This window comes from Halichondria panicea, chromosome 3 (assembly GCF_963675165.1).
Source record: "Halichondria panicea chromosome 3, odHalPani1.1, whole genome shotgun sequence".
Taxonomy (NCBI): domain Eukaryota; kingdom Metazoa; phylum Porifera; class Demospongiae; order Suberitida; family Halichondriidae; genus Halichondria; species Halichondria panicea.
In genome coordinates, this window is record NC_087379.1 from 2,344,948 (window position 1) to 2,363,179 (window position 18,232).

At 39.8% G+C, this 18,232-nt stretch overlaps 2 protein-coding genes and 1 long non-coding RNA gene across 4 annotated transcripts; 2 read left to right on the forward strand and 1 right to left on the reverse strand.

The window, feature by feature from the left end:
• Positions 1-7,851: 7,851 nt before the first annotated feature.
• LOC135334417 (uncharacterized) lies at positions 7,852-11,257 on the reverse strand. Its single transcript, XR_010394271.1, has 2 exons — positions 10,701-11,257; positions 7,852-8,231 (listed from the first exon to the last, which is right to left on the reverse strand). It is a non-coding gene; the product is annotated as an uncharacterized LOC135334417 (long non-coding RNA).
• Positions 11,258-12,605: 1,348 nt separating this feature from the next.
• On the forward strand, positions 12,606-16,756 carry LOC135334385 (uncharacterized). Of its 2 annotated transcripts, XM_064529539.1 has the most exons (9): positions 12,606-12,748; positions 12,876-12,950; positions 13,029-13,385; positions 13,439-13,732; positions 13,781-13,860; positions 14,055-14,298; positions 14,397-14,894; positions 14,958-15,056; positions 15,154-16,756. In XM_064529539.1, exons 1-9 carry the CDS (start codon positions 12,742-12,744, stop codon positions 16,662-16,664), a joined length of 3,165 nt encoding a protein of 1,054 aa, XP_064385609.1. In that variant the 5' UTR covers positions 12,606-12,741; the 3' UTR covers positions 16,665-16,756. The 2 variants fall into 2 exon arrangements, with proteins under 2 accessions (XP_064385609.1, XP_064385607.1); XM_064529537.1 differs by lacking the exon at positions 12,606-12,748 and having other exon boundaries at positions 12,759-12,950.
• Positions 16,757-16,847: 91 nt separating this feature from the next.
• LOC135334405 (protein O-mannose kinase-like) lies at positions 16,848-18,228 on the forward strand. Its single transcript, XM_064529566.1, has one exon. The coding sequence runs from the start codon at positions 17,046-17,048 to the stop codon at positions 18,171-18,173; it is 1,128 nt and encodes a 375-aa protein (XP_064385636.1). The 5' UTR covers positions 16,848-17,045; the 3' UTR covers positions 18,174-18,228.
• The last annotated feature ends 4 nt before the right edge of the window (positions 18,229-18,232 follow it).

Consider the following 18,232-nt stretch of genomic DNA (forward strand, 5'->3'; position numbering starts at 1 on the left):
TCACCCCAGTGAAAATTGATATAGAATTGGTGGGGAAAAACTAGACTACAAGTGAAAAAAGTACATGTGACATGACGTTGTAACGGATTGCAATGGAGTTATGCTCTTGTCTGATTTCTTGTTTCCACGCTTTTTTGTGGGTCTTGATGTAGCAATCATGTTAAACTGCTACGACTCATTAACTAACAAGAGATATTAAGATAGACGCTGACTCAGCAGGATCGAAAAGGATCGATTTTTTGACTCATAATTATGTCTTTATTTTTTTCTGTACTCTTGAGCACTTCCCTGCTTCAATCTCTACAAACGCCCCTGGAGTTAAAGCTTATTAAAAGCTTTCAGGAGTGATCATTAGCTTCTTTATCTTCAGCAATGACTTCCTGTCGAACATAAAGGCAAAGTTTGGTAGCAGAAGACTTGCCACAGCCTTGAACTGCACGTCATGCTTTTCCTATAACATCTGTAGCCTTACAGTGTAGTGTAGGGTGTCGTCTTGGCTTGATACAATAAAGGGCGTAAGAACTCAGTTATCTTTGCATAATACTTCTATGTAATGGACTGCAACTTTAGAATACAAAATAGTATACGGTTTATTTTACTGACAGTATCCACAAATACACAGATTACCATCTTTTGGGGTAATGTACGTGCATGCGCATACAGGCCACTTTTCTCTTCGCGGCCTGGAATCGAAGCGAACCAGAGCTGCAACCTATCACTGGAGAAGCGCTCAGAGGTGCTACTTCTAACTCTCAGCCAGGCGCAAGACTGGACGTCGCTGCAAATGGGTTCTGGGGAGGACGCTTCCAAAAAACATATCTTGATGTCAGAGTATTCAACCCTTTTGCCCCCTCCAATTCTCACTCCAACCTTACAGCCTGCTACCGCAAACATGAATTAATAAAGAAACGTGCCTACGAGCAAAGGATAAAAGAAATTGAGAATGCCTCATTCACTATCTTTCCCACCGGAGGTCTTGCAGTTGAAGTGACTGTTTTTTACAAAGACTTGGCCTCCCTACTTGCAACGAAATGGATCAACTCTACTTCTCCACCCTGTCCTGGCTACGCTGCCGCCTAAATTTCTCTTTATACTAAGATCAGCAATCCAGTGCATTCGTGGGACCCGCTCAAGCGCTGGTCAAGCCATGAAGACACAGCCCCCTATGGACCTGGCTATGTCAGCTCTTGATCAACTGAACTCAGCATCAACATAGTAATTATTTTTCCCCATTATTTTTCCCATTATTTTATCTAGCTTTGTATCTCACCCTCTAACCTTCACATGAAGTATTATTGCTCAAAAAAAAAAAAAAAGGCTAGCATAAAAGCTAGTTCCCGGGTAAAGCGTCTGTTAGGCCACTAAAAGAGAAACACGAGAAATACCGGAAGTGAAATTAAATAATGGGCGTGGCAATAGGAGTGGCGCAGCGAGGTCCAATTTGCTAGCGGGTTCTGTGCCTGCATGCATGGTGCTGTAATCACTGAACTGAATGCTACTCGGATGCACTACCTTATATAGGGACACTACCACCACATTATCTCCGAACACATCAATGGATGCAACATCACCTACCCACCATCTCTCCACAACTCTCAACTCCTCCTCAAACAGCGTCAACTATTCACTCCATTCCACGAAGTCAGGCATATTGTTTAATGCTAGGAGTGTTGCAAACAAACTACGAGATCTTCACGCAGGAGAAAACATTGATATTATCGCTGTCACAGAAACACACAGATACAAAACTAATGGTCCCCAATCATTCTGTCTTCAGGAGAGACAGAAATTGGTAAGGGGGAGGGATTATAATATGCTTCTGGTTCATAACAACATCCCTGCAACAAGGCTCCACGACCTTGAAACCAACTGTCAGAGTGAACTCCTATATGGGTGGAAATAAGTTACCCTACACCATCAGCTAAAAGTGCTAGTGAGTCTTCTATCGACCTCCAAGCTCGTCCAGCATCCACCTAACATTCCTCAGGAACTCTCTATCAACGATTTTTTAATATTCAAATCATGCCCAGTGATCATTGGCGAAGACTTTAACATCCCGTTTATCAATTGGAGACTATACTTGCATCGAATCTATGTGACATACAGTGCATCCAGTCTATAGAGAGTATATATAGAATACCCAAATAGGTGAGTATATAATTATATATCAGTTGTACTTAAATATATCTGATCAACATTGGAACATTTCTAAGAAATTGTGCTGATATAATTATAATTATATATATATATATACCATTGTATATAGGTGAATGAATAAGCTACCATAATAATTACTAATTTATCGAACACTTCTATAATTATCCCGGACACTCTTTTGGGAAATTTTTATTGTTCTAATACAACGGACACTCCATGCAGTGCTTTAATATTCCCGACAATACCTTGAAAGTTGAGTTACGGCCGCGGCAAATTTTTTTTACTGAAACTGCAGCTAAAAATGTCCTTAAAACTGCATCACAAACGATTAACAACCAATAGCTAAGTATATGGCTACTCGTGCAATATGGGATTAATAGCACTCTTAGCCATACTATTAATTATATTATATAGGAGCATAATCGGAACACCCATGCATGCATTCTCGGAACATGCAGCCCTCGGGGCTTACGCCCTCGTGCTTCAGTGCAATATATTCCATACATCCCTTGTGCCCGTGTTATAACTATAACATACTATAATTATTAGCTATAGTGCAACTATTCAGTCGCTCACTGTTCTATTAAACTTAGCTAGCTCGCATGCAGCTGCTTGCTTGTTCTAATTATTCCGGACACTTCACATGCTCTGTAAAAATCTGTTCTAATTATACCCAGACAATTTCCAAAATAATATTTTTTGCTGTCCGATAAATTAGAAGATATACGGTATATTCAAAAATACTTCCCCAAAAGTTGTTGTAGTGGGAAATCATTTTAGGTGTAAAATGGGGGTGATGGTGTGTAACATCAATTATCTCCGGAATTAAAGTATTTCTGGACAAACTTTTCTTTCAAAAGTTAGACAATTAATTTTATTCAAGCTTACTCGGTGTAATTTTTGGACCTTAGCTGTGAGATCTTCTTCAAATCTCTCCTTAACCGAAGCGGCACTAAAAACTAGCAATTATGAGCACTGCGGAGGATGTGTAGATACATTTAAGGCCACTCCAAGTGACACTCTGGTTTCTGGTCCTGAAGTTTTTCTAATTGCATGCGGGCGGGCGGCTTTTCTCATTATGTCATTATCAATTTTTCACCTTATGAATCTCATTATTTTGCAAATGAATATCATTATCACACTATTTTGTACCACATGGACCATTATGCGCATGCGTAGTAGAAATAATGGGATAGAAATCCAATAATGAGATAGAAATCCAAGAATAAAATCTGATGTGGGCGGTGGACCAGAAACCAGAGTATCACTTGGAGTGGCCTAAGCAACATCGAACTTTCACAAGATAGCCAAACTATATCTATAGATGTTGTGACAAAGTTCCAAACCGGCCTTATAACCGGAAACCTTATAGGCCTTTTCTCCCCCTAACCGATTACCCATGCATGGCCACTATATATATATATATAACACTGTTTTATTAATCACCACAGCTTATTCATTTACGTACACAATGGGATCAGTCGACTTTCTCAGAAATATTCCATATTTATACTTAAGTACCACTATACTCACACATTAATTTGTGGTATATTCTCTTTAGATTGGATGCACTGTATAGTGAATGACAACTCCGGTCAGTGCATATTTCTACTCCCTCCACCAAATTGTAACAGCTCCGACAAGACAAAAAAACATACTCGACTTAGTGCTCAACGGCAACATTTCCAGTTATGGTAACTGAAAGAATCCATGGGAGTGATCACGAAGCTGTATCTTGTCCTAAAATCCACAAGACCCAACATTCCTATGTGTTTTACTTCGAGAGGGGACTTTGTCAAATTCCAAGGAATGCTGAGAATTATATTCCATGAAATATATGGTTCATTTCCGAGCGATGCCTGGATGAAGTTCAAATACCTGCATGCTGCTGATGTCAGCGGACTAATGCATCCCTATAAGCTCACTCTCACAAACAAGACGCTCTATACCGGGTTAGCCCAAGAAACGGTACGAGTGATGATGATGATCAGACACAAGGGCAAGCACCCTGCAGGGCTTACCTAAAAGCAAAAAGAACACGAAACAATCTGCATGGTAGATACAATAACCATAGCAACATCGTGCAAGAATTCTAGAATAAACTCATGCATATAATTATAGGCACTCTTTTTTATTCGAACACCTAAATTTCATGTGGAACACAATCTGCTTCTCTCAGTATAATTATGCTCTATATAGTGCATCGTATACAACTTTAAATTAAATTTTTAACCGTGCTGTTTTAATTCCAATGCATAATTATAATTATTGTGAAACACAGCTAGCTCACAACCTCACGTTTTAGCTTAATACTCTTATACTTTATAATTATTGGGAAGTACATGTATATTTATAGGATTATAACTACGTGACTACCTATAAGTACAATTTCTTTTGGATAACATTGTTCAATAAAATTCAAACAAAATCCTGCATGGCTATATAGCCTATAATTATATACACAGGATCATAGGCTTTTGTTTCACTTCCATGCAGTGTCACTATTAAGACTAACATGCAATAATATACATGCATGCAGTCTCACAACAAGTATATATACTGATCTCCTTTACATAATTATAATACTATAGCAAAACACATTTGTACACTGGAAGTAAGCACTGTCTGTTGAACTTTACCTGGCAGAGCAGTATGACATGCAGCATGCATGGGTCTATAATTGTACATTAACTATAATTATAGTTTAATTTTACTACAAAGGCAGTAAAAAACCTGTAAAGCTAAATTTCTCTTTTAGTGTGAACCCGCTGGGCCTCACACTAAAAGAGAAATTTTACACCAGAAGTGTTTTGCATGTTCAGGCACTGTGTTACACATATCTATATCATTACCACACCATTTTTAAGTACCACAGACGGTCAGAGACCAACAGCACCAGTAACAATTTGTACAGCTACATTTTTCTTTTAGTGTGAACTTGCGGACCTCACACTAAAAGAGAAATTTTACACCAGAGGTGTTTTGCATGTTCAGGCACTGTGTTACACATATCTACATCATTACCACACCATTTTCAAATACCACAGACGGTCAGAGACCAACAGCATCAGTAACAATTTGTATACAGATACATTTCTCTTTTAGTGTGAACCTGCAGACCTCACACTAAAAGAGAAATTTACACTTGAGGGTGTTTTGCACGTTAGCTCTCAAACAGTGTAGTGATGTATAGACCCATACATGTCATAAACAATTCCTATATATAATTATAATAAAGCTCATGGAAAAACCAGTGACACCATGCACTCCCATTTTTTTGCAGCCTAGCTGAGCTACATCTACATCTAGTGATCTAGCTCATGATTGATCCATACTTTACTGACAATGCCAGAGAAAACTTTGGAACTGGAAAGGATTAGCTACAATTTAACCGCTGGACAGAGTATAGCATCTGATTGTCTAGGACCTTCTTGAGACTGCATGCATGGCGTGCATGCATGTATATGTATGTAAGCTACCCTGCCAGGTACCTAGTGAGACTAGAAACTCCTTGAACAGAAGTCTAACCAGAATAAAACCAGTCACTGGCAGCATAGATAGCTCTATCTATATATGCTGGTACACTAGTGTTAATGTGGTACTAGCCTCGAGACCAGGCCGATTAAAATTAATCGGCCTGGATTCGAGGCTAATGTGGTACCCGCCAGCAAATTGGACCCCGCTAGGCCACGCCCATTATTTAATTTCACTTCCGGTATTTCTCTTTTAGTGTCTTTTAGTTGGCTAGCTAGCCTCGTTCCCAGGCCTTACTTTTTCTTGCTGTTGTCACTGTTCATCCAGATCCCATGAAAGACATAGTGAGGCAGCAAAGAAAAAATGGGCGTACAGTTAAGAAAAAGTAAGGCCTGGTTTGGGAAATCGCGTGATCCACAAGGATTTTTATGAACGTGGGCGATATGTAGCCCACAATCATGACGTAAGGTATTCTCCCACGCATTCAGAGTTAATAAGACTGTACTGAGACAACCACCAAGCTGTGCTGCAAGTCAGATCAGAGAACCAGCATGGCCAGCTCTGGTGGCAGTAGCTACCTGCTATATGATAATGATGACTAAGCTATTCTTGATCTATACTATATAGACTATAGCATGTAGAAAGACACAACGTGATAGAATCTGAACACACAATCTAGACTAGTAGATCATCTAGCTAAGCCTAAGGTATAGCTAGCTATATAGTGCTTGCAAACTTCCAGTTCCAAGTCCATGTCCAGCTTGCTGCAGGCATCATAGATCTCTGTGTGGGCAGTCCAACATCTCTAGCTTAGCATGCCCACGCTCATTTTCACCCTTCTACCACCCTTCTACCCTCACGCGACTTCCCGATACATTTTCCTAACTCTACGTCTATTTTTTTCTTTATTCCTCCAATTAATACCGTATTTTATCTCATTGAACGATTAATACAGTATTTTATCTTATTGAACGATTGTGATAAAGAACAAAAAAAGGAGAGCCTTTGTAGAGGCTAGACTTGTAATACGCTGGCACAGAGAGATAATTGTTTACAGACTTGTCAGTCATGATCGTCTTCCTTCCCATTGGCTTGTTAATCCGTTTGTGTATCGCTGCCTGCAACAGTGCCAATGGTGATGGTAACTGCTCTTGTTGTCACAAAGAAGTTGACTTAGAGACTGGACAAGAGACGGACGACCCACTGCTGCAGGCATAACAACGTGAAAATCTATCGAAACCCCCATTTCAACAGTCTGAATAATCATACATGTATCATCTTTCTATGTGGACTAGTTATGTATACCGTGCGATAATATAATAGCAAGTTTTATATTGAAGTCTATATCCATTTATATAGATGCAGCCATTCCTTTGTCAGTTTACTAGTGCCTATACTTTTACGTCACGTTTAATTACATTGAAAGGGGCTGGCCAGGTGACTACGTATACCGCCATGTAACGGCTTATCTTCATCTCTTTCCCCTAGATAGAAAGGGCGTATTTTCCAGTCTATTGAAACTTAATGTTGGCATCTGGCAATGGCATGCAGTAACTATACATTGTATAAATTCAGCTTATTAATAGAGATTGAAAAATACTTAGCTATCAAGCATTTTGGGGCCATTAATAATAACAAAGTTGATGTCCTATGATACCCTAAGTCTCGTATTACCAGCCGTTCTCGTTAGTAGCCTATAGGGCTGCATGGTAATATGAGACAAAATTAGGAATCTCCCTGATTGCATAGAGTATCATGTCTCAGTTTCATATTATTACCATGCAGCCCTATAGGCCCCTCCCAGACTACTAATGAGAACGGCTGGTAATACTTCATACCAAGGATTCCTTGTTAAAAGTGCTTCTATCTACATATACTATTGCATGCTTTAAGTTTAGAGCTGCCTGATATAAAAATAAACATTGCACATTCACAACAAAACACACACCGGCTATAAAACAACACACACATTATTATAAGGCTTCAACCAGCTAAAGTTAGCATTTTCCATGTAGAAGTCCCTAGTACTTATCAACCGCATAAAAGTATAAACGAAGCCATAATTTACCACATATCGGGTCGAACTCAACGCAAATATAGACTTTAATTCTGTAACAGGATGACCACACGTGCTGATCGAACCCACAAGTTTGTGGTTAATGGGCAGGGAATGTACCATCATATAGTCCATCCATAGCTATTGTAACAACCTATAAAGTGTCAATTGATATAATGCATGATTGACTTGTTGTTTGTTTGAATTGTTGAGTAAAAGTATTTACACAATAAATTATAGCTACAATGTTTTAGTAATAAATATACTGTGTACAAATTATAATGCATGGTGTCTATAGATTATATAATTATACATGTCATACATATACATATACATGTACGTACGTACGTAGGAGCGGGTGGTTGAATGTATGTGCACAAAAATGGGGTGACATTACATCTTAAATTAACAGTTACTAATTATAGGCACACATGCAGAATGAGCTACATCCACGAGTCCTCTTGTGATGGCTCCTCTTTCGCTCTCTTTTTCTCTTTTTTTATCCTTTTGCTGCCGGAAAATATGGTTTTTGGTGAATATTAACCTGCATGTACAAAATAAACTGTGCATGCATGGGTACTGTTACTACTGTACCAGATCAGTCTATACATATATATGTATCAAAACTAAAAAACATTTGCAATGTGAACGTTGCTAGGATTGCCAGGAAAAGAAAAGCGCGAAAAAGCGAAGAAACAAGAAATTCGGCGAGTGCATAACTCCAATCCGTTACAACTTCATTCACATGTACTGTTTCAATTTTTTGTTCGTTTTGTGCTTTTCCTGGCCAATCCTTCAGTAATTTTTATCATAATAATTATAATTACATTGTATAGTGAATTTTTTGCAAGCTATATAATGTTTGTGATGTTTTCCCTTACAGTGTTGAGCAAACATGCAAGTGTTGGATGTGTGGGTGGATGATTGTGAATTCAGTTATTCGCCATTCATTTTTACCCAACTTGTATTTTGATTCTAAAATCATTATCAACAGTAGGCCACTCGGCTGTACATGTTCATGGCGTTGTAACGGATTGGAGTTATGCACTCGCCGAATTTCTTGTTTCTTCGCTTTTTCGCGCTTTTCTTTTCCTGGCAATCCTAGCAACGTTCACATTGCAAATGTTTTTTAGTTTTGATTCCCTTTCTTTTTTCATTACAGTAGTACATTAATGATAAGATAAATGTGACGTTGATTAATTTGTCATCGTCCTGTAATCTTGTTGAAGATAATAATTATATAAGTGGTCGTTGGACAGAAGTATATTATACTCTTCAATAATGAAAGTGAAATACCTGAAGAGGAACATCAAGAAGCAAGAGAAGTTCAAGAAGAGAAGACAGGACTGGAATAAACATTATTATTTTATTCAGCATCTATGTGATAAAATGACAGCCATGTTTATACTATACAGTGGCGTAGGAAGCACGGGTGCTCAGGGTGCTGGAGCACCCCCTTATCTCAAGCTACCTTACCTACTTGCTCCATGAAGTTCAGAGCAGCTAGCTAGAAGTCCAGCTAGTAGCTAGCTATTAGTTACTAAGCTAGCTATACTAGCATAGTTACGTACACAGTACAAAGGTCAGCTAGATGAACCACATCGTAGATATCTCTTATAAAGAGCAAGCACATTGCGAATCTGCAACAAGTAAGTCTCCTCTCATTATGCCTTGGTGCGCATGCGCAAGCGAGGTACCGTATAGCGGGTATATTTCGAGGGTATAAATTTTCGCAGATGGACCATTACAAAGGATTTCGCGGATTTTATTTTCGTGGTCTGAGTTCCAGCCTTTTGGCGCATGCGCACATCAACATGTAGCTGTTACCACCACACCGTTAGCCTCGAATCCAGGCCTAGCCTATAACGGTGAGGCACCTCTTATTGTCGATAGGTGTGGTCAATAATACTGAACACGCCTACTATTCAATAAAGATATAAATTTTCGTGGGTATAAATTTTCGCGGTAGAGGCTCAATCCGCGAAAACCGCGAACATTTATACCCTCAAAATATACCCGCTATACGGTATACGGTAGTGTGTTTGTGTGTCTGTGTGTGTGTGTGTCTGTGTAGACTGCTACAGCTGCTCAAGGATGAATCAAGTGCAAGTAAGAGTTTCTATAGGCTTCTAGTCATGTTTACTTGGATTCTAATTCGTGGATTTGCAAAATAATGCTTCATTCTCGAGTTATGCCTAGTTTTGCTTACTTGGAATGCCATTGCAGTTTTTTTAGAAGAGCACGTAGCCAAACTTGTTTACCGAGTGTTGCTACTCTACTTAGTAGTTAGCTCTGCACTAGAACGCTAGCTATTGGTAGCTGCAAGAGTGAGAAGAGAGCTGCAAGGCTCTGCTGATGGCAGCCATTAATTTTAGACTTGAACTTTTGGCATCGATCGTTTTAACAACAATCATGGTCGATCATTACCCACTCTCTGAGTTTTTGCATGCAGCAAAATTTAATTGTTTTGCATAAAAGCTATTAGTAGCAGCTTTATGTTATGTAGCTTTGACATCTCCACCGAGGCATCAGCACCTGCGGTGCTTTCATTTTTGACATTAATGGTAGCCATGAACAGCTACTAAAGAGGGTAGCTAGACTATAGATCAAGTGTAATTGGATCCTAAATAGACATGCTGTAGTTAAAACGTTCGTTTTCTTCACTGCGAAGATTAAAACGTTCCTCCGAAGTACAATGACACATGCAATGCAATTTTTTTTATTGTATATTCATACCCACTTAACAGATTCTATAGATTTAAAGTATATAGCATAAAAATTTTGATACTGATAATTTTATACCAAATTTGCTCAGAATTAATCTCCGGGAATGTAGAGTGCCAAAATTTTCCTGGGGCAAGCCCCCGGACCCCCAGATTTGTAAAGCACCCTTACAAAAACATCTTCCTACTCCTCTGCTATATACTGTAGATGTACTTCCAAGTGCAAAAGCATGGAGGCCTATGGCTATGGTATATCCAGTCAATGCATATGTCTAGCATAAATAGCATACCTGAAGTGAGAGAGAATGGAGAGCTGAGCTGAAGAAAGGAGGCTTGTGTTATCGATGTCAAAGCCACGCCCACCTCATAAGTTGCCATATGCGCTGCCAGAGGAGGTTGGACACGATCACGTGCACCACTTTTTTTGCTGAGCTGGCACAAAAATTGACAAATGAGTTCTATGTAAACTTTTAGCTGGTGTTGCACGGTCATTAGAGACTGAAGGCAAACTTTATGTGCCTCGCTGGCTTCTTTTGATATAAAACTTTCATTAACCAACCCGATCCCCACCGATCCCCTTTATTCTGGCGAGTTATCAGTGCATACAGTGTTTACTAGATTCTTGACAGCCAGTACAATGCAAGCTTCATACAGCACTGCTAAACTATACTCTACCCTATAGTCTAGCTAATCTTGGTCCAGCCAGACAACAGACACAGCTAGTCCGGTGTTACAAGTCAGTAAAGCAAGAGTATCCATAACTTTTTTATTACAGTTATTCGGTATCTATGGTAACGTGAGCAGAGACCTTAGGAATGTCACATGATTGATGACGCGTGGCCAACCTCCTCTGTGTTGCTGTGGCGGAATTGCGTAGGTAAGAAAAGTAGAGCCTGAGAGGTCATTTGCCTCTTGGAAGCGAACGCAATTCTGAGAAAAACGCCCATGGTCCGGATTCTAGTCGACTAGAGGCTGTATCTAGAATCTTCTGAAGATGTCTGTACAAGGAGGAAATGCTTTTCAAGAAAGTTACTTACTTACTTACTTACTAACTTACTTAGTCAGTCAGACAAAACGCTGTGAAATATGAAAATAGTGCAATTTTTCAAATATCAATAGTAATGCATGAGAATATTCATTGACTATAATTTCACACATTTAGACAGATAAAAGGCTAACTAAGCTATCTGTCAACTCAGTTTCTTGCTGTGGCCCTTTCCTGCAGAAATAGAGCAGTCTAAACACGAGTCAAAATTTGCAATTTCCACAATACATGTACCTGGTACAACAATCAAATTTGTGGATTTTGCACAAAATTTGTGATCTATATCACATCTTTCAAACAAGATACATATACTCTTGGCTCTATTGAGGTGAGGGCTTATTCAATGTTGTACTACTGTATTAAAGTACGCACGAACTCTTGATTTGTTTTAGTTATAAATAGTTGATGAGATATATATGGTGGTAGAACTCGTGCGCATCTTTGTTATGTCAGAACAATTATAGTTGTACTTTTTATTGCAGAAACTCTATGATGATGGTGGAGTCAGTGGATCCCGTCGGACATTAATTAAACCCCCTCATCGACAGTTCACTGTTTCTATCACCACACACCCTGCATGTTTAACGTTTAAGTTATAAATTATCTCTTACAAATTTGCCTTCATGATTGTGTTGCGTTGCAGCTACTTGTACGTCAAAAAGTGATTCAGCATTGATACACGCACACATAGCATAGCAGTTATTTGCAGAGTCCTGAAGGGACAATTATAATAAGGAACTTCTTCTTTATATAGCTCAGGCTAAGTGGCTCATCATTAGCCACTTAGCCTCAGTACAACCACTGCACTATCCTGGAAGGGCAGCTAATTCATGAAGAGTATTGAGTCAATTCGCGAACTTTGACCTAGGCTAACCTTCTGGATTTAACGCCACTAGCTAGCTAGCTGTTTTAACAGATATTTTCTAACTCTTGTAGCTAACAAAAAGCTAGCACTTTAGTGCAAGGCTAACTCGAATAGAAAGTTTGTGCGGAATAGATGATGCTATGAAAGATTCTGAAGAGACTGCAACAGCCTTCAATGTGAGTCAAACTAGCCATAAAACTCGAGAAAGATGCTAATCCACGAATCAAAATCCAAGAGAACATGGCTAGAAGCCGTTGCGATGCTGCTTCTACTTGTAATTGTGCGCATGCGTTCAGCTCATGCCTTTTAATTGTTGCGTGTCTCGAGATTACAGCCTGCTTCAAACGTGTGGTGTCATTGTGGCTCTTCTGCCTTCCTGATCATTATCCTGAACTTAGAAATATATCTCCCGAGAGAAGTGATGAACTGTAAGTCGAGTCAGCAATAGTAAATTAGTCAGCTTGTGTTAATTTTTTCAGCCCTGTAGCTAGCTGTTATAGGTACCAACTGCTTGTATGTATTAATCAATGGCTGCTCTATATGCTTTGCATCCAGCTGTATTGTTCCAAGTCTTCATTTCCCTACTATTGATTCTCAACCATTTTGCAAGCTGTAGCAGAAAGCTAACAGGTCAGTTGCCAGTTGATTGAATGTATATGCTGGGTAAAAGACATAATTGAATACCAGTTAATTGTTTTACTCACTCAGCTAATGCATTGAATGAGAGCTGCCTGGCTGAAGGAGAGCCAACTTTCTGTGATTGCCAAGCACCTCTCCAGAGAGGCTCAATGGAATGGACAGGCAACAGCTCAACTTTTGTTTGCCCTGGGAGCAACACTGGACAAGCCAATCTCATTGTATTTGCATTGGGAGAAACGTGTTCTGCAAAGGGACAAAATGATGCATCATGTGGACCTTACTTCGCAAATATCACCTGCAATGATAATGGCTACTTATCTGTTCTCTCCTTCACTGCCAACAGCAATATGAATGGTGGTACGATTCTATGCCAACAAAACCTAACTGGGGCAGAACCTTATCAACAATTCTTCATCAGAGTAGGAGGTAATTATGAAATGTGTAAGCTTATACACACAGTTAATTGACTTTTTATGCAGTTCGACCTTACCCACCGGCCAAAGCCAACTTGACTTTTCCGATGATCAGAAATCTTCGATTGGACTGGACTCCTCCGGCAAACCCAGTGATTGGTGGAATACGAGGCTACCTGCTGTATTTCTCTCCAGATTGTGGCACCTGCTCACACTCAGAATTAGTCAGCAATACGACCTTCACTGCTCTATGTAATGAATGGCAGGCAAATGGACAGACTTGTGTCTTTGAGGTCAGGACAGTGACAGAGGATTGTGGACTGGAGAGCCCTCTTCTCAGAAAAATCAGCATTTTTGATGGTGACTTCATTGCATTCTGCATATGCATATATTTATGTCAAATTGCAGGTACACGTCCTACTAACATCAGAGTCTCCATACTTTGCACAGTGGAAGTGGATCCTCGTACAATTCATGTGGAATGGAGTGTAAGCAAGTAGTAGACACATGCACATGCACTGACAATTTATAAAGCATTCCTATTGATATATATAGCCTTTAACATCGTATCGTTATAGTAGTATAATCAGGAGTAGATACTTATGTTTTGAGCCATTATAGGGCACATCACATGTTCAGTATACTATAACACATGGCTTCTACGCATACACACTACATGCAGTACATTCCTCCCCAAGTTATCCACCCCACAACGCTCCCAGAAGTCCAAGGTTTCACGCTCATAATATCAGATAACCGAACTGCTCGAAGACTGCTTCTCCCTGGTGCACAAGTTAGGGAACATTCTTTCAACTCCTCATTTCTCCAAGCTGCCAATTTGACAGGAAATGCTAACCTTATCTGGGTAATAGCAGACACAGCAGCTGACAGAATTCCTAGTGAATCAATTCTGTTTATGGCGGCAGGTAAAATACAATCATGCATGCATATATGAATACATGTATACTGTCATGCATGCAGTAATAATAATTATAGTATCCCACTGTTTATCTTGAATGTGCAGATGAGTTGATCACTGGTATTGACTTAAGCCAAGTGTTAACTGAGCAGTGCGTACAAATCTCAATAAACAGTTTCTGCAAAAAGAGTGCAGCTTCCTTTCAAGTTCAACTCAGATTCTCCAGGGGCATTTGTGAGGATAATGCTGTAGAAACAACCACAAACAATTACACGCTACAGACAAACTACATGACGTGTATTCCTACAGAAAACTATACAAATTGCTTCTCTGTTGTAGTCTTTAATGGTGGAATGGAAATTGGTGCAAGTGATCAACAGCAGCTAATACTTTCTGAGTGTAACACAAGCTCTATAACTGCCTCTGGAGTCTGGTTTAATTCAACCATGGGTCGAGTGTCTATTGGACATTCCGTCCCTCACAACGCACAGCTGGATATTCACTGTAACCCTTATTGCCGCATGCTTGTCGGAGATAACAACACTCTTTGTGTCAACGGAACTTTTGAGCCAGCTGGTAATGCTCGGTGTGACTGCTCTCCAGGTAATTTCATATTGTGCATGTGTATACAGTTGATTCTATTTATACCTTCTCTTTTTGTTACAGATGAGGATAAGTTGTTACGTATTTACTTCTTTGCCTCCATTCCGATGTATATTTGCCTCTGTGGTATGATCCTATGCTGTTGTGGTGTGCACATATACGGTAGGTGTAACTTGTACTATTTCACTTGTTTCACAGTGCATCGTAATACACATTGCAGACTTCATGCTGAGTATATTTTTATTATTACTATCTACAGAAGTTTTTGTATGGTTGTTCACTGGTGAATTTACTACCCCGAGATATGCTGAATATGGTAACGAGGAAGCGCCCCCATCTAGTAATCCTACTACTTATCGTCCTCGTCCCAAACAGAAATTGGCCGGATCCAGTCCTAATATTGATGCTCATCGTAGTCTCAAACAAAGGAATTTGTCAAGATCCAGATCTGTACAATCTATACCGCACATGAAACTAACTCCTCCTACTCCTGATGGTCCTCGTCCCGGACAAATAAGGAAGGTGTCTGGATCCAAATCTGTGCATCTTGAAGTACCTGGTACTAATCGTCTTCGTCCCAAACAAAAAACATTGTCCGGATCCAGCTCTATACAATTAGAAGAATTGTCCGATTCCAGTTCTGTACTACTAGAAGAATTAGACAATCTTCATCTCAGACAAAGAAATTTGTCCGCTAGATCTGTACTGTTGGAAGAAGTATCTCCTCCTAATACTGATGATTCTCATCCCAAACTAAAGACGTTGTCCGTAGAAGTAGAAGTGTATGATACTGATGATGATCCTCGTCCCAAAGAAGAGAAGCCGCCTGAATCCATACAGCTAATACAAGTAGCTCCTGCTAATATTGATGATGATCCTCGTCCCAAAGAAGAAAAGTTGTCTGAATCCATACAGCTAGCTCCGGCTAATACTAATGATAATCCTTGTTCCGAAGAAGAGACTCTGCCGTCTGAATCCATACAGTTAAAAGAAGTAGCTCCTGCTAATATTGATGATGATCCTCGTCCTCGTCCTAAACAAAAGAAATTGTCCAAACCCCGACCAAACGTTAATACTACTCATCCCAAACAAAAGAAGTTGTCCGTACATAGAAGTGCTGATACTGATGATGATCCTCGTTCCAAAGAAGAGAAGCCATCTGAATCCATACTGCTAATACAAGTAGCTCCTGCTAATACTGAAGATGATCCTCGTCCCAAAGAAGAGAAGCTAATACAAGTAGCTCCTGCTAATACTGATGATGATCCTCGTCCCGAAGAAGAGACTCTACCGTCGGAATCCCTAAAAAAAGTAGCTCCTGCTATTACTGAAGATGATCCTCGTTCCAAAGAAGAGAAGCCATCTGAATCCATACAGCTAATACAAGTAGCTCCTGCTAATACTGAAGATGATCCTCGTCCCAAAGAAGAGAAGCCGTCTGAATCCATACTGCTAATACAAGTAGCTCCTGCTAATACTGAAGATGATCCTCATCCCAAAGAAGAGAAGCTAATACAAGTAGCTCCTGCTAATACTGATGATGATCCTCGTCCCGAAGAAGATACTCTACCGTCGGAATCCCTAAAAGAAGTAGCTCCTGCTATTACTGAAGATGATCCTCGTTCCAAAGAAGAGAAGCCATCTGAATCCATACAGCTAAAAGAAGTAGCTCCTGCTAATACTGATGATGATCCTCGTCCTCGTCCTAAACAAAAGAAGTTGTCCAAACCCCGACCAAAAACTGATCGCCCCAAACAAAAGAAGTTGTAAGTGCTGATACTGATGATGATCCTCTCCCAAACAAAAGAAGTAGTAACAACTAGTGATTAGTGATAATTATGGAATTTATAATTATGGAAATCAAAATACATTTGTGTGCATGCCCAGTTCTAGCCTCGATCCCAGGCCGCACTTCCCGCTAGGGAAGAGGCTAGACCAGTTCCATCTCCACAGATTAGGGGGCGTTCAAAGAGGCATACATAAAACTTGTAAGCGGGGCTCAATGTAGCATATCTAATAGCTAGCTAGCCGGCCTGTACTGTACTACTACTGTAGCTAGTCGAGTGTGCATGTGATGCATATGCTGAACTCTGATGTGGAGTACTATATATATGCGTGTAGTATCTAGATGTGAAGGTATATGAATCGAACATGAAGAAACAGCACTGTACATTGATATCAGTATTGCTCCTGTGTGTGGTGGTCCTCTTAGCTTGGAAGGTCTGGACCACAATCACCCTGGAAATAGAGATCTATACACAGGTTGAGGCTCAGATAGCAACAATTGCTAACACTCTATCCAAATGCAAAGCATTCCAAGATCGAAACGATCACTCACAACACAATTCCGGATTGAACGGAGAGGGAATTAAGAGATGTGTTATCGGAACAATTTTAAAGGACAAACAATGTATTCCATGCCCTCGAGGGACGTTCAGTTTACCAGGATGGATAGCGTGTGATAGTCATCTCACTTGTGATCAAATTCAATACGATGTTAGTGTCACAAATCACTTGTTTGTCATCGGGCAATGGCATTACAAGTCAGCTGAGTGGAGTGGTTACCAAGTAATACATGCTTCGATGGAAACGGAACATATGTCATCAATACATTTTGATCCTAAAGTTATTGGTGACGTCCTGAAAAATTCAAGCTTTTTACACCCAATCGGTTTCTGTATTGAAAGGGGTACAATTGTGTTTGTACAACCTTCAGTATCGACAATTAAAGGTCGTGCAATTGAATTAGAGGCAATGATGATTCGCAATTCCAAGTGTGACAGTTGGATAGTTCGATTTAAACTAGCTATTGACTTTGTAAGGACATTATCGCAGCTGCATTCAACCCCTGGTGGTCCTGTGGTCTTATGCAACAGTCTTAGCTTGGAGCAAACTCTCAGACAGTTGGCAATAACTGAATATTGGGAGCTCACTCTAGGAGCTTTCGATAATTTGCAACAGAGGAAGAACGGTTCTCTCATAAAATGCAGCGACAAAGAAATGAAAGGAGATTTTGTAGCTCCTGAACAAAGATGGCCATATCGTGAAACAAAAGTGTTCAATATCCAGCAGCAACCAGGCTATACTGAAGCTTCTGATGTGTGGAAAATTCCCGACATTACTGAAACTCTTCTGGGCAACTCCAAAAATGCACGTAAAGTTTTAGACTACTTGTCTCTGACACACTTTTTATGCAAGAGTGAAGACGTGAGATCAATTAGTGCTGCTGAGGTGTTGCAACAGTATGTAGAAGTCTGGAAACTGTTGGTGTATTATTAGCTAGAATCATTCTAAAATCAAATTTTATTCCCTGTCTAATTATTCTTGCGTTTCATCAG